This window comes from Salmo trutta, chromosome 15, assembly GCF_901001165.1.
Source record: "Salmo trutta chromosome 15, fSalTru1.1, whole genome shotgun sequence".
Lineage (NCBI taxonomy): Eukaryota > Metazoa > Chordata > Actinopteri > Salmoniformes > Salmonidae > Salmo > Salmo trutta.
In genome coordinates this window covers 62730696-62756110 of record NC_042971.1, presented here as the reverse complement: position 1 = coordinate 62756110, position 25415 = coordinate 62730696, and the positions used below count along the sequence as shown (strand labels likewise).

At 38.5% G+C, this 25415-nt stretch overlaps 1 protein-coding gene across 1 annotated transcript in view; it reads right to left on the bottom strand.

Moving 5' to 3' along the window:
• grin3a (glutamate receptor, ionotropic, N-methyl-D-aspartate 3A) overlaps positions 1–25415 on the bottom strand; it is a 141054-nt gene that overhangs the window by 20092 nt on the left and 95547 nt on the right. The window contains exons 7-8 of the mRNA XM_029692449.1: positions 21571–21722; positions 12253–12414 (exon numbers count right to left, since the gene is read on the bottom strand). Coding sequence (XP_029548309.1) covers positions 12253–12414; positions 21571–21722 — 314 coding nt within the window. The remainder of the gene's footprint in view (positions 1–12252; positions 12415–21570; positions 21723–25415) is intronic.

Sequence of the window (25415 nt, the reverse complement as noted above, 5' to 3'; positions counted from 1 at the left end):
CAGACATTAGAAACACACCAGATATTAGAAACATACCAGATATTAAAAACACACCAGACATTAGAAACACACCAGATATTAGAAGCAAACCAGATATTAGAATCATACCAGACAGAAATACACTAGACATTAGAAACACACCAGATATTAAAAACACACCAGACATTAGGAACACACCAGATATTAAAAACACACCAGATATTAAAAACACACCAGATATCAGAAACACACCAGATATCAGAAACACAGCAGTCAGAAACAAACCAGATATTAGAAACACACCAGATATTAGAAACAAACCAGATATTAGAAACACACCAGACATTAGAAACACACCAGATATTAGAAACACACCATATATTAGAAGCACACCAGACATTAAAAATACACCAGATATTAGAAACACACCAGACATTAGAAACACACCAGAAAGAAACACACCAGATATTACAAACACACCAGACAGAAACACACCAGACATCAGAAACACACCAGATATTAGAAACACACCAGACAGAAACAAACCAAATACTAGAAACACACAAGACATTAGAAACACACCAGATATTAGAAACACACCAGACAGAAACACACCAGGCAGAAACACACCAGATATTAGAAACACACGAGACAGAAACACACCAGATATTAGAAATACACCAGATATTAGAAACACACCAGATATTAGAAACACACCAGATATTAGAAACAAACCAGACATTAGAAACACACCAGATATTAGAAACACACCAGATATTAGAAACACACCAGATATTAGAAACACACCAGATATTAGAAACAAACCAGACATTAGAAACACACCAGATATTAGAAACAGACCAGACAGAAACACACCAGATATTAGAAACACACCAGACAGAAACACACCAGACAGAAACACACCAGATATTAGAAACAAAACAGATATTACAAACACACAAGACAGAAACACACCAGATTTTAGAAACACAGACATTAGAAACACACCAGATATTAGAAACTCACCAGATATTCGAAACACACCAGATATCAGAAACACACCAGATATTAGGAACACACCAGATATTAGAAACACACCATATATAAGAAACACACCAGATATTAGAAACAAACCAGATATTAGAAACACACCAGACATTAAAAACACACCAGATATTAGAAACACACCAGACAGAAACACACCAGATATTAGAAACACACCAGATATTAGAAATACATCAAACATAGAAACACACCAGATATTAGAAACACACCAGACATTAGAAACACACCAGACATTAGAAACACACCAGATATTAGAAACACACCATATATTAGAAACAAACCAGATATTAGAAACACACCAGACATCAGAAACACACCAGCAATTAGAAACACACCAGACAGAAACACGCCAGATACTAGAAACACAAGACATTAGAAACACACCAGATATTAGAAACACACCAGATATTAGAAACACACAAGATATTAGAAACACAACAGATATTAGAAACACACCAGATATAAGAAACACACCAGACAGATACACACCAGATATTAGAAACACACCAGACAGAAACACACCAGACATTAGAAACACACCAGACATTAGAAACACACCAGATATTAGAAACACACCAGACATTAGAAACACACCAGACATTAGAAACACACCTGACAGAAACACACCAGAAAGAAACACACCAGATATTACAAACACACCAGACAGAAACACACCAGATACTAGAAACACACAAGACATTAGAAACACACCAGATATGAGAAACACACCAGACAGAAAAACACCAGACAGAAACACACCAGATATTAGAAACACACCAGATATTAGAAACAAACCTGACATTAGAAACACACCAGATATTAGAAACAGACCAGACAGAAACACACCAGATATTAGAAACACACCAGACATTAGAAACACACCAGTCATTAGAAATACACCAGACAGAAACACACCAGACAGAAACACACCAGACAGAGACACACCAGACATTAGAAGCAAACCAGATATCAGAAACACACCAGATATTAGGAACACACCAGATATTAGAAACAAACCAGACATTAGAAACACACCAAATATTAGAAACAGACCAGACATAAACACACCAGATAATAGAAACACACCAGACAGAAACACGCCAGAATTTAGAAACACACCAGACAGAAACACGCCAGATACTAGAAACACAAGACATTAGAAACACACCAGATATTAGAAACACACCAGATATTAGAAACACACAAGATATTAGAAACACACCAGATATTAGAAACACACCATATATAAGAAACACACCAGATATTAGAAACAAACCAGATATTAGAAACACACCAGACATTAAAAACACACCAGATATTAGAAACACACCAGATATTACAAACACACCAGACAGAAACACACCAAATACTAGAAACACACAAGACATTAGAAACACACCAGATATTAGAAACAAACCAGACATTAGAAACACACCAGATATTAGAAACACACCAGATATTAGAAACACACCAGATATTAGAAACACACCAGATATTAGAAACACACCAGATATTAGAAACAAACCAGACATTAGAAACACACCAGATATTAGAAACAGACCAGACAGAAACACACCAGATATTAGAAACACACCAGACAGAAATACACCAGACAGAAACACACCAGACATTAGAAACAAACCAGATATTAGAAACAAAACAGATATTACAAACACACAAGACAGAAACACACCAGATTTTAGAAACACAGACATTAGAAACACACCAGATAATAGAAACTCACCAGATATTAGAAACACACCAGATATCAGAAACACACCAGATATTAGGAACACACCAGATATTAGAAACACACCATTTATAAGAAACACACCAGATATTAGAAACAAACCAGATATTAGAAACACACCAGACATTAAAAACACACCAGATATTAGAAACACACCAGACAGAAACACACCAGATATTAGAAACACACCAGACAGAAACACACCAGATATTAGAAACACACCAGATATTAGAAATACATCAAACATAGAAACACACCAGATATTAGAAACACACCAGACATTAGAAACACACCAGACATTAGAAACACACCAGATATTAGAAACACACCAGATATTAGAAACACACCAGATATTAGAAACATACCAGACATCAGAAACACACCAGCAATTAGAAACACACCAGACAGAAAGACGCCAGATACTAGAAACACAAGACATTAGAAACACACCAGATATTAGAAACACACCAGATATTAGAAACACACAAGACATTAGAAACACACCAGATATTAGAAACACACCAGATATTAGAAACACACCAGACAGAAACACACCAGATATTAGAAACACACCAGACAGAAACACACCAGACATTAGAAACACACCAGACATTAGAAACACACCAGATATTAGAAACACACCAGACATTAGAAACACAACAGATAGAAACACACCTGACAGAAACACACCAGAAAGAAACACACCAGATATTACAAACACACCAGACAGAAACACACCAGATACTAGAAACACACAAGACATTAGAAACACACCAGATATGAGAAACACACCAGACAGAAAAACACCAGACAGAAACACACCAGATATTAGAAACACACCAGATATTAGAAACAAACCAGACATTAGAAACACACCAGATATTAGAAACAGACCAGACAGAAACACACCAGATATTAGAAACACACCAGACATTAGAAACACACCAGTCATTAGAAATACACCAGACAGAAACACACCAGAAATAAACACACCAGACAGAGACACACCAGACATTAGAAGCAAACCAGATATCAGAAACACACCAGATATTAGGAACACACCAGATATTAGAAACAAACCAGACATTAGAAACACACCAAATATTAGAAACAGACCAGACAGAAACACACCAGATATTAGAAACACACCAGACAGAAACACGCCAGATACTGGAAACACACAAGACATTAGAAACACACCAGATATTAGAAACAAACTAGATATTAGAAACAGACCAGACAGAAAAACACCAGACATTAGAAACACACCAGACAAAAACACACCAGATTTTAGAAACACAACAGACATTAGAAACACACCAGATATTAGAAACACACCAGATATTAGAAGCAAACCAGATATCAGAAACACACCAGATATTAGGAACACACCAGATATTAGAAACACACCAGACAGAAACACACCAGATATTAGAAACACACCAGACAGAAACACACCAGATATTAGAAACACACCAGATATTAGAAATACATCAAACATAGAAACACACCAGATATTAGAAACACACCAGACATTAGAAACACACCAGACATTAGAAACACACCAGATATTAGAAACACACCAGATATTAGAAACACACCAGATATTAGAAACATACCAGACATCAGAAACACACCAGCAATTAGAAACACACCAGACAGAAAGACGCCAGATACTAGAAACACAAGACATTAGAAACACACCAGATATTAGAAACACACCAGATATTAGAAACACACCAGACATTAGAAACACACCAGATATTAGAAACACACCAGATATTAGAAACACACCAGACAGAAACACACCAGATATTAGAAACACACCAGACAGAAACACACCAGACATTAGAAACACACCAGACATTAGAAACACACCAGATATTAGAAACACACCAGACATTAGAAACACACCAGATAGAAACACACCTGACAGAAACACACCAGAAAGAAACACACCAGATATTACAAACACACCAGACAGAAACACACCAGATACTAGAAACACACAAGACATTAGAAACACACCAGATATGAGAAACACACCAGACAGAAAAACACCAGACAGAAACACACCAGATATTAGAAACACACCAGATATTAGAAACAAACCAGACATTAGAAACACACCAGATATTAGAAACAGACCAGACAGAAACACACCAGATATTAGAAACACACCAGACATTAGAAACACACCAGTCATTAGAAATACACCAGACAGAAACACACCAGAAATAAACACACCAGACAGAGACACACCAGACATTAGAAGCAAACCAGATATCAGAAACACACCAGATATTAGGAACACACCAGATATTAGAAACAAACCAGACATTAGAAACACACCAAATATTAGAAACAGACCAGACAGAAACACACCAGATATTAGAAACACACCAGACAGAAACACGCCAGATACTGGAAACACACAAGACATTAGAAACACACCAGATATTAGAAACAAACTAGATATTAGAAACAGACCAGACAGAAAAACACCAGACATTAGAAACACACCAGACAAAAACACACCAGATTTTAGAAACACAACAGACATTAGAAACACACCAGATATTAGAAACACACCAGATATTAGAAGCAAACCAGATATCAGAAACACACCAGATATTAGGAACACACCAGATATTAGAAACAGACCAGACAGAAACACACCAGATATTAGGAACACACCAGATATTAGAAACACACCATATATAAGAAACACACCAGATATTAGAAACAAACCAGATATTAGAAACACACCAGACATTAAAAAAACACCAGATATTAGAAACACACCAGATATTACAAACACACCAGACAGAAACACACCAAATACTAGAAACACACAAGACATTAGAAACACACCAGATATTAGAAACACACCAGATATTAGAAACACACCAGACAGAAACACACCAGATATTAGAAACACACCAGATATTAGAAATACATCAAACATAGAAACACACCAGATATTAGAAACACACCAGATATTAGAAACACACCAGATATTAGAAACACACCAGACATCAGAAACACACCAGCAATTAGAAACACACCAGACAGAAACACGCCAGATACTAGAAACACAAGACATTAGAAACACACCAGATATTAGAAACACACCAGATATTAGAAACACACAAGATATTAGAAACACACCAGATATTAGAAACACACCAGATATTAGAAACACACCAGACAGAAACACACCAGATATTAGAAACAGACCAGACAGAAACACACCAGATATTAGAAATACACCAGACAGAAACACACCAGACAGAAACACACCAGACAGAAACACACCAGACATTAGAAGCAAACCAGATATCAGAAACACACCAGATTTTAGAAACACACCAGATATTAGAAACACACCAGACATTAGAAACACACCAGATATTAGAAACAGACCAGACAGAAACACACCAGATATTAGAAACACACCAGACAGAAACACGCCAGATACTGGAAACACACAAGACATTAGAAACACACCAGATATTAGAAACACACTAGATATTAGAAACAGACCAGACAGAAACACACCAGATATTAGAAACACACGAGATATTAGAAACACACCAGACATTAGAAACACACCAGATATTAGTAACACACCAGATATTAGAAACACACCAGATATCAGAAACACACCAGAAATTAGAAACACACCAGACAGAAACACGCCAGATACTAGAAACAAAAGACATTAGAAACAGAACAGACAGAAACACACCAGATATTAGAAACACACCAGAAATTAGAAACACACCAGACAGAAACACACCAGACATTAGAAACACACCAGACAGAAACACGCCAGATACTGGAAACACACAAGACATTAGAAACAAACCAGACATTAGAAACACACCAGATATTAGAAACAGACCAGACAGAAACACACCAGACAGAAACACACCAGATATTAGAAACACACCAGACATTAGAAACACACCAGACCTTAGAAATACACCAGACAAAAACACACCAGACAGAAACACACCAGACAGAAACACACCAGACATTAGAAACACACCAGATATTAGAAACAGACCAGACAGAAACACACCAGATATTAGAAACACACCAAACAGAAACACGCCAGACAATGGAAACACACAAGACATTAGAAACACACCAGATATTAAAAACACACCAGATATTACAAACACACCAGACAGAAATACACCAGATTTTAGAAACACAACAGACATTAGAAACACACCAGATATTAGAAACACACCAGATATTAGAAGCAAACCAGATTTTAGAAACACACCAGATATTAGAAGCAAACCAGATATCAGAAACACACCAGATATTAGGAAGACACCAGATATTAGAAACAGACCAGACAGAAACACACCAGATATTAGAAACACACCAGACATTAGAAACACACCAGACAGAAACACACCAGACATTAGAAACACACCAGACAGAAACACACCAGATATTAGAAACACACCAGATATTAGAAACACACTAGACAGAAACACACCAGACATTAGAAACAAACCAGATATTAGAAACACATCAAACATAGAAACACACCAGATATTAAAAACACACCCGATATTAGAAGCACACCCGACATTAGAAACACACCAGATATTAGAAACACACCAGACAGAAACACACCAGATATTAGAAACACAGCAGGTATTAGAAACACACCAGAAATTAGAAACACACCAGACAGAAACATGCCAGATACTAGAAACAAAAGACATTAGAAACACACCAGATATTAGAAACACACCAGATATTAGAAACACACCAGATATTAGAAACACACCAGACAGAAACACACGAGACATTATAAACACACCAGATATTAGAAACACACCAGATATTATAAACACACCAGACATTAGAAACACAACAGATTGAAACACACCTGACAGAAACACACCAGAAAGAAACACCAGACAGAAACACACCAGACAGAAACACACCAGATACTAGAAACACACAAGACAGAAACACACCAGACAGAAACACACCAGATATTAGAAACACACCAGATTTTAGAAACAGACCAGACAGAAACACACCAGATATTAGAAACACACCAGACAGAAACACGCCAGATATTAGAAACACACCAGACATTAGAAACACACCAGACATTAGAAACACACCAGATATTAGAAACACACAAGATATTAGAAACACACCAGATATCAGAAACACACCAGATATTAGAAACACACCAGACAGAAAGATGCCAGATACTAGAAACACAAGACATTAGAAACACACCAGATATTAGAAACACACCAGACATTAGAAACACACCAGATAGAAACAGACCTGACAGAAACACACCAGAAAGAAACACACCAGATATTACAAACACACCAGACAGAAACACACCAGATACTAGAAACACACAAGACATTAGAAACACACCAGATATGAGAAACCCACCAGACAGAAACACACCAGAAAGAAACACACCAGATATTACAAACACACCAGATATTAGAAACAAACCAGACATTAGAAACACACCAGATATTAGAAACAGACCAGACAGAAACACACCAGATATTAGAAACACAAAAGACATTAGAAACACACCAGACATTAGAAATACACCAGACAGAAACACACCAGACAGAAACACACCAGACAGAAACACACCAGACATTAGAAGCAAACCAGATATCAGAAACACACCAGATATTAGGAACACACCAGATATTAGAAACAAACCAGATATTAGAAACAGACCAGACAGAAACACACCAGATATTAGAAACACACCAGACAGAAACACGCCAGATACTGGAAACACACAAGACATTAGAAACACACCAGATATTAGAAACACACTAGATATTAGAAACACACCAGACAGAAACCCACCAGATTTTAGAAACACACCAGATATTAGAAACACACCAGACATTAGAAACACACCAGATATTAGAAACACACCAGATATTACAAACACACCAGATATCAGAAACACACCAGAAATTAGAAACACACCAGACAGAAACACGCCAGATACTAGAAACAAAAGACATTAGAAACACACCAGATATTAGAAACACACCAGATATTAGAAACACATCAAACATAGAATCACACCAGATATTAGAAACACACCCGATATTAGAAACACACCAGACATTAGAAACACACCAGATATTAGAAACACACCAGATATTAGAAACAGACCAGATATCAGAAACACACCAGACATTAGAAACACACCAGACATTAGAAACACACCAGATATTAGAAACACACCAGACATTAGAAACACACCAGATATTAGAAACACACCAGACAGAAACACACCAGACATTAGAAATACACCAGACATTAGAAACACACCAGATATTAGAAACACACCAGATAGAAACACAGCAGACAGAAACACACCAGACAGAAACACACCAGATATTAGAAACACACAATATATTAGAAACACACCAGACAGAAACACACCAGACAGAAACACACCATTTATTAGAAACACTCCAGATATTAGAAACATACAATATATTAGAAACACACCCGACATTAGAAACACACCAGATAGAAACACACCAGACATTAGAAACACACCAGACAGAAACACACCAGATATTAGAAACACACCAGACATTAGAAACACACCAGATATAAGAAACACACCAGATATTGGAAACACAGCAGATATTAGAAACACAGCAGACATTAGAAACACACCAGATATTAGAAACACACCAGACAGAAACACACCAGACAGAAACACACCAGACAGAAACACACCAGATATTAGAAACACACCAGATATTAGAAACTCACCAGACAGAAACACACCAGATATTAGAAACACACCAGACAGAAACACACCAGACATTAGAAACACACCAGACATTAGAAACACACCAGATGTTAGAAACACACCAGACAGAAACACACCAGACAGAAACACACCAGATATTAGAAACACACTAGACATTAGAAACACAGCAGACAGAAACACACCAGACATTAGAAACACACCAGACATTAGAAACACACCAGGCAGAAACACACCAGACATTGGAAACACACCAGACATTAGAAACACACCAGATATTAGAAACACACCAGACAGAAACACACCAGACAGAAACACACCAGATATTAGAAACACACCAGATATTAGAAACACACCAGACATTAGAAAAACACCAGATATTAGAAACACACCAGACAGAAACACACCTGACAGAAACACACCAGATATTAGAAACACACAAGATATTAGAAACACACCAGACAGAAACACACCAGACAGAAACACACCATTTATTAGAAACACACCAGTTATTAGAAACACACCCGACATTAGAAACACACCAGACAGAAACACACCAGACAGAAACACACCATTTATTAGAAACACACCAGTTATTAGAAACACACCCGACATTAGAAACACACCAGATAGAAACACACCAGACATTAGAAACACACCATACAGAAACACACCAGACAGAAACACACCAGATATTGGAAACACACCAGACAGAAACACACCAGACAGAAATACACCAGATATTAGAAACACACCAGACAGAAACACACCAGATATTAGAAACACACCAGACAGAAACACACCAGATATTAGAAACACACCAGATATTAGAAACACACCAGATATTAGAAACACACCAGACATTAGAAACACATCAGATATTAGAAACACACCAGATATTAGAAACACACCAGATATTAGAAACACACCAGACATTGGAAACACACCAGATATTAGAAACACCAGACAGAAACACACCAGACAGAAACACACCAGATATTAGAAACACACCAGATATTAGAAACACACCAGACAGAAACACACCAGACAGAAAACACACCAGATATTAGAAACACACCAGATATTAGAAACACACCAGACAGAAACACACCAGATATTGGAAACACACCAGACAGAAACACACCAGACAGAAATACACCAGATATTATAAACACACCAGACAGAAACACACCAGATATTAGAAACACACCAGACAGAAACACACCAGATATTAGAAACACACCTGATATTAGAAACACACCAGACATTGGAAACACACCAGATATTAGAAACACACCAGACAGAAACACACCAGACAGAAACACACCAGATATTAGAAACACACCAGATATTAGAAACACACCAGACATTAGAAACACACCAGATATTAGAAACACACCAGACAGAAACACACCAGACAGAAACACACCAGATATTAGAAACACACCAGATATTAGAAACACACCAGACAGAACCACACCAGACAGAAACACACCAGACATTAGAAACACCCCATACATTAGAAACACACCAGATATTAGAAACACACCAGACAAACAATATATCAGCCTTACTTGTTTGAGCAGTGAGAGTGACTTGGCTAAATATTGTTCCGCGTTGAGTTTTTTATTGGATAATTATTTTGTCGCTACGGTGCTACCAAAATAAAAGTACTGGTCGCACAGCAAAAAATGTATGATTGCATGTGCTACCCAATAGGTCGTACTTTAGACCCCTGGGTGTACGCTACACAAAGTTTTTGATATCGGAGACAAAATGTACGTATAGTTGCTCGGTTAATGTGAGCAGGTCAGTGCCGCATCCTGTACTTTTCTAACCAAAGCCAACGTGTCCAAAAGTCCTTTCAACTCTGAAGTTAACAAGCACTGTCATTCAATTCAAAATGTATTGACTCTGTATGGCAAGCGTGAATGTCTTACTGAAAACGCTGAGACTGCTTTGAGCCACAGCTCCTTGTTGCTACATCAACAATCTAATCACATCATCACATAATTGTTTTATAGAGACAGGGTGGTAAAATCAAATCAAATTTATTTGTCACATACACATGGTTAGCAGGTGTTGATGCGAGTGTAGCGAAATGCTTGTGCTTCTAGTTCCGACCATGCAGTAATATCTAACAAGTAATCTACCAATTCCACAACTACCTTGTACACACAAGTGTAAAGGAATGAATACGAGTATGTACATAAAAATATATAAATGAGTGATGGCCGAACGGCATAGGCAAGATGCAGCAGATGGTATAGAGTACAGTATATACATATGAGATGAGTATTGTAGGGTATGAAAACATATAAAGCAGCATTGTTTAAGGTGGCTAGTGATACTTTACGTCAGGATGGCAAGATGCAGTAGATGATATGGAGTACAGTATATACATATGAGATGAGTAATGTAGGTTATGAAAACATTATATAAAGTGGCATTGAGAATCCTCATGACCAAGTGAATAATCTTGTAGTGTGTAACCACCTGTCTGTGCCACAATGTTTAGTGTGAGCAACACTATGTAAACAAGACAACAAAAAACTACAGGAAAGGTGTTTGCTTAATGTGAGAGGCTCAGCAATGTTATGATTTTGCAAGTCGTGTAGTGCATGCCCGGCATTACCTGACTAGTATGCAGCCAATACTTGAACTTGGGGTCCTTGACTCTGGGTATGACAAAGCGGTAGATGATGTGTTCGGCCAGGGTGGTGAGGAGAGACAGAACCAGCCCGACACACAGCATCAAAAACAGGCCTGAGAAATGCTTTATGCCCATTTGTAAGGTCTGGAAAGAGACAAGACAGACAAGACAGACAAGACAGACAAGACAGACAGACAGACAGACAGACAGACAGACAGACAGACAGACAGACAGACAGACAGACAGACAGACAGACAGACAGACAGACAGACAGACAGGATCAGTATATGTATGTCCCATTAAAACGGTCTGAAGAGAATAGAGCCAAAAACAGGATTTATTTAACAGTAAGTGTAATGTATTTCGTTCAGCAGCACATCACTGTACTCTACTACACATCACTATACAGTATTACACATCACTATACACTATAACACATCACTACACACTATTACACATCACTATACACTATTACACATCACTATACACATCACTATACACTATAACACATCACTACACAATATTACACATCACTATACACTATTACACATCACTATACACTATAACACATCACTACACACTATTACACATCACTATACACTATTACACATCACTATACAATATTACACATCACTATTACACATCACTATACACTATTACACATCACTATTACACATCACTATACACTATTACACATCACTATACACTATTACACATCACTATACACTATTACACATCACTATACACTATTACACATCACTATTACACATCACTATACAATATTACACATCACTATTACACATCACTATACAATATTACACATCACTATTACACATCACTATACACTATTACACATCACTATTACACATCACTATACACTATTACACATCACAATACTGTATTACACATCACTATACACTATTGCACAGCAATATTACACATCACTATTACACATCACTACACACTATTACACATCACTATACACTATTAAACATCACTATTTCACATCACTATACAATATTAAACATCACTATTCCACATCACTGTACACCATTACACATCACTATACAATATTACACATCACTATACAATATTAAACATCACTACACACTATTACACATCACTATATACTATTACACATCACTATACACTATTACACATCACTATACACATCACTATACACTATTACACATCGCTGTACACATCAATATACACTATTACACATCACTATTACACATCACTATACACCATTACACATCACTATACACTATTACACCATTACACATTACTATTACACATCACTATACACTATTACACATCACTATACACTATACACCATTACACATCACTATTACACATCACTATTACACATCACTATTAGACATCACTATACACTATTACACATCACTATACACTATTACACATCACTATACACTATTACACATCACTATACACTATTACACATCACTACACACTATACACCATTACACATCACTATTACACATCACTATACACTATTACACATCACTATACACTATTACACATCACTATACAATATTAAACATCACTACACACTATTACACATCACTATACACTATTACACATCACTACACACTATACACCATTACACATCACTATTACACATCACTATACACTATTACACATCACTATTACACATCACTACACACTATTACACATCACTATACACTATTACACATCACTATACACTATTACACATCACTATACACTATTATACCTCACTATACACCATTACACATCACTACACACTATTACACATCACTACACACTATTGCACATCTCTATACACTACAACACATCAATATACACTATTGCACATCTATATACCACATCACTACACCCTATTACACATCACTATACACTATTACACATCACCACCCACTATTACACATCACTATTCACTATTACACATCACTATTACACATCACTATTACACATCACTATACACTATTACACATCACTATACACAATTACAGATCACTATACACTACTATACATCACTGTACACTGTTACACATCACTATACTGTATTACACATCACCATACACCATTACACATCACTATACTGTATTACACATCACTGTACACTATTACTTATCACTACACACTATTACACATCACTATACAATATTACACATCACTACACAATATTACACATCACTATACACTATTACACATCACTATACACTATAACACATCACTATACTGTATTACACATCACTGTACACTGTTACTTATCACTACACACTATTACACATCACTATACAATATTACACATCACTATACTGTATTACACATCACCGTACACTATTACACATCACTATACTGTATTACACATCACCGTACACTATTACACATCACTATTACTACAGCATCCATTATTTAGGCCCATTTTTAGTAAGCTTCCATCAGTTATAATGGACTCCATCATTAAGACTTCAAAATGCACAAATAAACACAGACTGATGGAGATGATTTAGTACTGCCATGTATTTCATTCATATTGAAGTAGTGTGACGCACAGTGCCTTGCAAAAGTATTCATCCCCCTTGGCGTTTTTCCTATTTTGTTGCATTACAACCTGTAATTTAAATGGATTTTCATGTGGATTTCATGTAAGGGAATACCCCCTTGAAATGGAAAAAATAAAATGGGAACATATTGGCACCGTAAGAAACATATACACGATGTACAATACCACTCAAATGGACGGCAGTTCATTCAAAGCTTATGGCAAATGTGTCACACAGTGTCACAAAGCACACACTGTGTCACACAGTGTCACTGTGAGCGCGCTCCACACTAAATTCTTTCAATTTTTTTGTCAATTATACATGTATAAGAACTGTATGAACATACTTTTCTCATATTTTATTGTCATATTTTTTTTACTTGTCCATAAGGCATATTTTTGGTCCATTTGCTATATGATATCATAGGAAGTCAAAGTCAGTGAACCATTGCCAAATGCTATAAGAAATGTCCAAATGCAATATGAAAGTATTGAAAGTGCCAAATCAGGATGTCATGTCAATTTGTCATGTACGATCATAGGAAGTCGGTTTCTGAACCCAAAAGTCAGTGAACCATGTCCAAATGGCATTTATACTGCCCAAATGATATATAGCACTATGTTAAGTCATGAATTAACCTAGATGGTCTATTTGTCATGTATGATGAGGGATAAGTGGGACTCTGTTGTTTTTTAACAATTTTTGGAAAAACATCCAAAATGACCAGGGCTCCCTACTAGATGGGCACGGGTGGGGGGTGCTCCATACCCAACCATAGACCCCTTGCTGCCCCCTAAAGGCATTAAAAAAAACATTTAAAAAATGTGCTTCTGGTAACCCATTCCAATCACCAGTTGCACGGCTGTCCATTTGCAACATGTTTTAATGGGCATTTACCATCACGAATTTGACATGCTCAAAAATACTGCAGAAATGCAAAATTGACTGGGCCGATGAACTCGGGATGGCCGGGCAGTGATAGTGGTTCCTCTCCATCGCTCGTTGTGTTGATTTCATCATGTCCATTTGGTGATGTTTTTACACTGTTGAATCTTATTGCAAATGTTCTGTCCATTTGCAATATGTTTCAATGGGCATTTATCATCACAAATTTGACATGCTCAAAAATACTGCAGAAATGCAAAATTGACTGGCACGATGAACTCGGGATGGCTGGGCAGTGATAGTCGTTCCTCTCCATCGCTCAATGGTGACATGAGAGAAGTGGGATTCTGTCATTTTTGAATGATTTAAAAAAAAACGTCCAAAATGACCAGGGGCGCCCCCTATTGGATGGGCACGGGTGGGGGGTGCTCCCTACCCAACCGTGACCATGACATGCTCAAAAATACTGCAGGAATGCAAAATTGACTGGCCCGATGAACTCGGGATGGCCGGGCAGTGATTCTGGTTCCTCTCCATTGCTTGTTGGTGTTGATTTCAGATTGTCAATTTGGTGATGGTCCATCACTGTTTAAACATATTGCAAATGGACTAAAGTCAGCCAGCAAGTCACCGTCCATCAGTCAATTAGATATCATTCTGACACCAAACTGATACAAACTGACACCACACCCACTTTTTCCAACTTGTTTAGAAGCCAACTATCACATATTTCAGAGCAGGCCCAAAATTCACAGCGCCTTCTGTTTAAACCATAATAAAAACATAAAACACGTAGTTACGTTCTAGCTGCGGGTCCAGTTCTGACATAATTTCAGCTTAATAGGTCATTTGGAGCCCGAGCAGCAACCTTAATTGGTGCTGAAAATCCACATTTCCGTGCGTTGCTACGGGGTCCTTGAATGAGCTATCGGACAGAAATGTTAGGGTCTGTCTCTATGGGCCAAGGCGGTTTCAATGCACCTAATCTTGTGACTCTGGGACTTTTCTAAATGTCATAATTTTTGTGATGGTCAAAATGAATTGAAGTTATTGCAAATGTACAAAGCTGTTTCTTGGTTTGAGAACCTTCTAGAGCCACATAACTCACCGTGCACTACCGACTTGAGCTCTAGAACAGGTTTCTAAAGTTTCAGAGCTCTCGGTCTGAAGGTTGTTTGATAGTTCGAACAAAGGTAACTATTGCAGGCTCTGTGTGTCTGTAAGCCCCACACTATGTCACTCCGTCCTTGCTGTGTGTGTGTGTGTGAGCTTTTCTTGGAAGTCTGATGGGAGAAATGACTGATTTACAGTTCATGAGGGTTACCTAGTCACACATATGAAGTTTTGGAAAGATGTGACTTTTTAAACCCTTCGAAACAGCCCCTGTGACCCCAATTAAAGCCACTTCCAGTTGGCACAGGAAGTTAAAAGTAGTTACATATCCTCATTGGGGTAGTCTTTTACAGAATCCTGAGTTTAAAGTCTTTACGTTAAGAACTGAATGATTTACACAGGGTTGAATGCCGTGATTTTCACAAACTGCAGGTTGGTTATATCAAAACACCTTTAGGGTGAATTTAACCACTTCCAGTTGCTCCAGGAAGCATAGAATCAACACAGGTAGACCTCATAGTTGCCTGATGGATAGTCATCGAAGACAGGTTCATAAGGCATTCATAACCCACATAGGCTTCAGGTTGAATTTAGGGAAGCAGGCAATGTATTTCTATGGGGAGAGAAGTCATTGCAAACTGTTTGATGTAAACACCTACTTTTCAATGTTAAGGGTTAATGCCACACAGTCAAGGTTAGGCTTGCACAGATCGGGAGGGCCTCAGGAACGTTCCTGAGATCGAATTGTGCTTCTAACCCTAACGGTTCTCACGCTGTCACCCAAAAGCACCTGAAATTTAAGGCCAGGCTTCATTTTGGGCCTACTTTTTTGCACGGTCTCTGTGCTCAGACCAAACGAGCTACGGTCAAGCGGGGCATCTCGTTGATCTCGGCACAGCCTAGAGATTATGGTAATACCGTTGCAGGCTCTGTGTGTCTTTAAGCCCCGCACTGTCACTCCATCCTTGCTGTGTGTGTATGTGTGAGAGCTTTTCTTTGACATTTGTTGGGAGAAATGACTGATTTACAGTTCATGAGGGTTGCCTAATCACACATTTGAAGCTTTGAAAAGATCTGACCTTTTTAACCCTTCAAAACAGCCCCTAAGACCCCAATTGAAGGCACTTCCGGTTGACACAGGAAGCTGAAAATAAACACATATCCTCCTTAGCGTAGGCTCTAACAGAATTTTGAGTTTTAAGTCTTTACGTTAAGAACTGACTGATTTACAGAGGGTTGAATGAGTGTGTGTGATTTCAGAAAATCACAGAAATCTCGCAGAGCTCCGAAACCCACCTTAACGGATTCGACTGAACACGCCGCAACTGGATCTGTAACTTTTTGGGAAAAAAATACATTTCTTTGACCATCACCAATTGTACATTGTACGATTTCTCTTAAATTACGATAGATAAATGGCTGTTTTTTTTCCTGACACTGTAGGTTCCTGTACTTTGACGTGAAGCAGTCAAATTAGTGCTCTATTTTCATTTTTGACCTTTAATCCCAGAAAAATGGCCTTAACTCAAAAAATGTTGAGGCCTCGACACCATCTTGTTTCCGTTTAGGAGAAATGGCCATGTCGTGATTGTTGATGTTTTGTACATTTGCAATAAGATTCCATTCACCATCTGGTGAAATTTACCGGGACAGCGGAAGTATGACCAACATTTGAAAATTGTATAAAACGGAAACCGAACAATAAATAATCCAAATCAGTGAAGCGAAATAAAAAGAATCTAAAAAAATTTAAAAATTACAAAAATTACAAACGGAAAAGTGATGCGTGCATATGCATTCACCCCTTTGCTATGAAGCCCGTAAATAAGATCTGGTGCAACCAATTACCTTCAGAAGTCACATAACTAGTTAAATAAAGTTCACCTGTGTGCAATCTAAGTATCACATGATCTGTCACATGATCTTAGTATATATACACCTGTTCTGAGTCTGCAACACCACCAAGCAAACAGGTCAGGGACAAAGTTGTGGAGAAGTACAGATCAGGGTTGGGTTATAAAAAATATCCAAAACTTTGAAAATCTCACGAAGCACCATCAACTCCATTATTAAAAAAGTGAAAGAATATGGCACCACAACAAACCTGCCAAGAGAGGGCTCCCCACCAAAACTCACAGACCAGGCAAGGAGGGCGTTAATCAGAGAGGCAACAAAGAGACCAAAGATAACCCAGAAGGAGCTGCAAAGCGCCACCGCGGAGATTGGAGTAGCCGTCCATAGGACCACTTTAAGCTGTACACTCCACAGAGCTGGGCTTGTGGGACGTTGGAGACCCCCAAACGTATGGAAGAGGGTTTTTATTTATTTGTACTGTTTCCTACATTACAGAATAATAGTGAAGACATCAAAACTATGAAATAACACATGGAATCATGTAGTAACCAAAAAAGTGTTAAAAAAATCACAATATATTTTATATTTCATATAAACTGGTCAGATGGTCAGATGAGACTAAAATGTAGCTTTTAGACCATCAAGGAAAACACTATGTCTGGCGCAAACCCAACACCTCTCATCACCCCGAGAACATCACCCCTACAGTGAAGCATAGTGGTGGCAGCATCATGCTGTGGGGATGTTTTTCATCGACAGGGACTGGGAAACTGGTCAGAATTGAAGGAATGATGGATGGCGCTAAATACAGGGAAATTCTTGAGGGAAACCTGTTTCAGTTTTCCAGAGATTTGAGACTGGGACGGAGGTTCACCTTCCACTAGGACAATGACCATAAGCATACTGCTAAAGCAACACTCGAGTGGTTTAAGGGGAAAGATTTAAATGTTTTGAAATGGCCTAGTCAAAGCCCAGACCTCAATCCAATTGAGAATCTGTGGTATGACTTAAAGATTTCTGTACACCAGCGGAACCCATCCAACTTGAAGGAATTGGAGCAGTTTTGCCTTGAAAAATGGGCAAAAATCCCAGTGGCTAGATGTGCCAAGCTTACAGAGACATAACTTCTTCGATTTACCCTAGGATAGGGGGCGCCACAGCGCATTTTGGAAAAAAATCGTTCCCATTTTCAACGGCCTACTAATCAAAGTCAGAAGCTAGGACATGCATATACTTATTTTATATGGATAGAAAACACCCTAAATTTTCTAAAACTGTTTGAATGGTGTCTGTGAGTATAACAGAACTCGTATGGCAGTCAAAACCCCGAGACCGATTGAACCAGGAAGTGGAAATCTGAATTGTCGACTCGACTTCACAGCCTTACCTATAATTCACAACGTGAAAAAATGAAAATTGAGCACTTTCCAGTGCTTCCACTAGATGTCCCCAGTCTTTACAAAGTGTTTTGAGGGTTCTACGGTGGAAACTCAGTGAAAGAGACGATGTGGCAATTGGTCACAGTCGGAGGGCCATGAGCATTGTGACGTTGGCGGCCGTGTCTGCCCCCACCTTTGGAAGTTTTTTGAAACACAATGAAATCGTCCCACTCGAATCTGATTGGTTCTCTTGTTGAAACAAGCCCTGACGATTACTTGATACAACGTTTGACATGTTTGAACGACCCTAACTTACCGTAAACAGTCATTTTGCGTTAGACAGCTGCCGCCCACGGATCGACATTTGATTACAGCCTTAGGACGCGCTAACAAGAGGAAGCTAATGGAACATAAAGCATGGACTTTTTCGACCGAAAATACATTTGTCATGGACCTGGGACATCGGGAAGTGATTTCTGATGAAGACAACTAAAGGTGAGGGATTATTGGCGATATTATACAATATAAGATGTTACGTGCTATTGTTCACAGGTGGCGCCGAGCTAGGTTTTCGAGCTCAATTTCTGGGTATCGCATCCCATTTGATCTCAAAGTGTGATTACCCTGTAAAGTTAATTTAAAATCTGTTTTGACTGGTGTTTTCAAGAGATATTCATCTATAAATCTTAGATTGACAATATGTATAAAAAAAATCGTTTTCGAATAGTTATTTATAAAATTGTAGCACAGTTTCCCGGGACGCATTTTATGGGAAAATGTTAGTCAACCTCAGGTGCCGATGTAAAATGCTGTTTTTATATAGAAATATGACCTTTATTGAACAAAAGATTGCATGCTGTGTGTAACATGATGTCCTAGGTGTGTCATCTGATGAAGTTTGTAAAAGGTTAGTGCTGCATTTAGCTGTTTTTTGTTTATATGTGATGGGTGTGCTTGCTCGGAAAATTCATATGATGCGACTTTTACCATGTACTCCTCTAACATAATCTAATATTGTGCTTTTCCTGTAAAACCTTTTTGAAATCGGACAACGAGGGTCGATTCAAGAGAGGTGTATCTATAAAACGATATGAGACAGCCCTATATTTGAAAAAAAAATAATATTGAATTTCGTTATGCTAATGTCGCTAGGAGTTTTCGCTGGAAAATGATCCCGCTAACGGGATGGTAGGCTGAAGAAGATAACCCAAGAGACTTGCAGCTGTAACTGCTGTAAAACGTGGCTCTACAAAGTATTGACTTTAGGGGAGTGAATAGTTATGTACGATCAAGTTTTCCGTTTTTTGTCTTATTTCTTGTTTGTTTCACTATAAAAAATATTTTGCATCTTTAAAGTGCTAGGCATGTTGTGTAAATGAAATGATACAACCCCCCCCAAAAAAATCAATGTTAATTCCAGGTTGTAAGGCAACAAAATAGGAAAAATGCCAAGGGGGGTGAATACTTTCGCAAGCTACTGTATTTCATTAATATTAAAGTAGTATGATGTACATTACCTCAGTGACGGCGAAGCTACGTTTTCCACAGGGCACCACCTTGTACCACTTGTCATGCAGCATATCCATGAAGCCGTCTGACTTGTACTGGCTCACCAGCTCTGAGATGTTAGAGGACAGGGGAGAGTTCTGGCGCAGGCCGATGCCATAACCTGGGTTCAGATACACACACAGAATGACTTAGAAAACACAGCAGGCCGATGCCATAACCTGGGAACAGATACACACACAGAATGACTTAGAAAACACAGCAGGCCGATGCCATAACCTGGGAACAGATACACACACAGAATGACTTAGAAAACATTATCGTCCCTGTCTTCCTCTGTACTGTCGGTAAATAGATACAGACACCTAGACACACAGGTTGGTCATAGCTTAATCTTGCTAATACATTATTATAATGTGTGGGTGTCGGGGTTGTTTCAGTTTCAATTCAGAATTTTTGGAATTGACTCCCATTCAACTCGTGAGTTGAAATGGGAATTGAATTGGCCACATCCTACCGCAGTTCCAGGTTGACTCCCATTCAACTTGTGAGTTGAAATGGGAATTGAATTGGCCACATCCTACTGCAGTTCCAGGTTGACTCCCATTCAACTCGTGAGTTGAAATGGGAATTGAATTGGCCACATCCTACCGCAGTTCAAGGTTGTATGGCTCCCTGGGCGAATCCCCCCTTCAGCCCCCCCCCAAAAAGAAACACCATTCTGCACCATCTGTAAATTTACCTCAGACATTTGAACAAAACAAATATATCATAATATTTAAAACCATATAAAAATAAAAATATATATAAAAAAAAAAATTACACTATTACCCTTTTGCCAACAAAAAACAGACAAATAAAACTAAATTGCACAAATATGATATCACACAAATACACACTTATAAAGAAGAGAACCTGATTATTACACTATTGGTCTTCAAACAAGAAACACACAAACTAAATTGCACAACTAATTGCATTAGTACTGTACAAAGTTAGAGGTGAGCTATTTGATAGATTCCACTGCTCCGCCTACCTCGGGCTTCCAGTGGGGAGACCTTAGGTCAACCTACCCCCGCCCCCTTTCCCCATCTCGTACTTCTGAGTGGGAGACCTTCCCAGGCAGTTGCCTGCCTAGCTCACAAACTAGAATCAGGGCGCCCACTCCGACAAGGTTAATTGACCCACAGTCCCACACGGTGACATGATATCATTGACGTAATGTTCAAATGAGCGATAGAAAACCGATCACGCAAATGTCACCATTCGGAATATTATTATTATAATTATATACATTTGAAGTTGGAAGTTCACATACACTTAGGTTGGAGTCATTAAAACTCGTTTTTCAACCACTCCACAAATTTCTTGTTAACAAACTATAGTTTTGGCAAGTCGGTTAGGACATCCACTTTGTGCATGACACAAGTAATTTTTCCAACAATTGTTTACAGACAGATTATTTCACTTATAATTCACTGTATCACAATTCCAGTGGGTCAGAAGTTTACATACAATAAGTTGTCCGTGCCGTTAAACAGCTTGGAAAATTCCAGAAAATTCCATCATGGCTGTAGAAGCTTCTGATAGGCCAATTAACATCATTTGAGTCAATTGGATGTGTACCTGTGGATGTATTTCAGGGCCTACCTTCAAACTCAGTGTCTCTGCTTGACATCATGGGAAAATCTAAAGAAATCAGCCAAGACATCATAAAAAATGTTTTGGGGACCTCCACAAGTCTGGTTCAGCAATTTCCAAATGTCTGAAGGTACCACGTTCATCTTTACAAACAATAGTACACAAGTATAAATACCATGGGACCCCGCAGCCGTCATACCGCTCAGGAAGGAGAAACGTTCTGTCTCCTAGAGATGAACGTACTTTGGTGTGAAAAGTGCAAATCAATACCAGAACAACAGCAAAGGACCTTGTGAAGATGCTGGAGGAAACAGGTACAAAAGTATCTATATCCACAGTAAAACGAGTCCGAAATCGACAGAACCTGAAAGGCCGCTCAGCAAGAAAGAAGTCACTGCTCCAAACCCGGCATAATAAAAGCCAGACTACGGTTTGCAACTGCACATGGGGACAAAGATTGTACTTTTTGGAGAAATGTCCTCTGATCTGGTGAAACATAAATTGAACTGTTTGGCCATAATGACCATAATTGTGTTTGGAGGAAAAATGGGGAGGCTTGCAAGCCGAAGAACACTATCCCAACCGTGAAAACCGGGGGTGGCAGCATCATGTTGCGGGGGTGCTTTCCTGCAGGAGGGACTGGAGGGACTTCACATAATAGATGGCATCATGAGGATGGAAAATTATGTGGATATATTGAAGCAACATCTCAAGACATCAGTGAGGAAGTTAAAGCTTGGTCGCAAATTTATTTATCTGTTATTTTATCAGGTAAGTTGACTGAGAACACATTCTCATTTACAGCAACGACCTGGGGAATAGTTACAGGGGAGCGGAGGGGGATGAATGAGCCAATTGTAAACTGGGGATTATTAGGTGACTGATGGTTTGAGGGACAGATTGGGAATTTAGCCAGGACACCAGGGTTAACACCCCTACTCTTACAATAAGTGCCATGGGATCTTTAATGACCTCAGAGAGTCAGGAGACCCGTTTAATATCCCATCCAAAAGGCAGCGGGATATTTTTTAGACCAGAGGAAAGAATGCCTCCTACTGGCCCTCCAACACCACTTCCAGCAGTATCTGGTCTCCCATCCAGGGACTGATCAGGACCAACCCTGCTTAGCGTCAGAAGCAAGCCAGCAATGGTATGCAGGGTGGTATGCTGCAGTCTACAAATGGGTCCTTGGGGTCATTGTCCATTTGGGTCTTCCAAACGGACAATGACCCCAAGGATACTTCCAAAGTTGTGGCAAAATAGCTTAAGGACAATAAAGTCAAGGTATTGGAGTGGCCACCACAAAGCCCTGACCTCAAGCCTATAGAAAATTTGAGGCAGAACTGAAAAATCGTGTGCGAGCAAGGAGGCCTACAAACCTGACTCAGTTACACAAGCTCTGTCAGGAGGAATGGGCCAAAATTCACCCAACTTATTGTGGGAAGCTTGTGGAAGGTTACCCGAAACGTTTGACCAAAGTTAAACAACTTTAAGGCCATGCTACCAAATACTAATTGAGTGTGTGTAAACTTCTGACCCACTGGGAATGTGATGAAAGAAATAAAAGCTGAAATAAATCATTCTCTCTACTATTATTTTGACATTTCACATTCTTGAAATAAAGGTGTGATCCTAACTGACCAAAGACAGAGGATTTTTTACTAGGATGAAATGTCAGGAATTGTGAAAAACGGAGTTTAAATCTACTTGGCTAAGGTGTATGTAAACTTCCGACTTCAACAGTATTATCTTTGTGCGGGCGCCCCGGTAAGATGCCGCCCTGGGCGCCTATGCCTAAATCCGCCACTGCCCCATAAGATGTAGAATTGTAATTTGGTTTGAGTATAATATAATATAATTATAATTTAAGCAAGTATAATTTAATTCAGTACAATTCAAATAAATTCCAATCCGTCATTGAAGATGAGAGTTATTTTGAATCTGACAGGTCACACTTCCAGATAGCAAAGAATATATCACTTTTCTCTGGATACAATGTTCATAACCTCATTTAACCTTAGTGTAATTGGCTATTCTAAGCACTGAGTGTACAAAACATTAGGAACACGTTCCTACTATTGAGTCGTACCCCCTTTTGCCCTCAGCACAGCCTCAATTCGTTGGTGCGTGGACTGAAAGGTGTTGTAAGCATTCGACAGGGATGCTGGCCCATGTTGACTCCAATTCTTCCCATCGTTGTGTCAAGTTGAGCGTG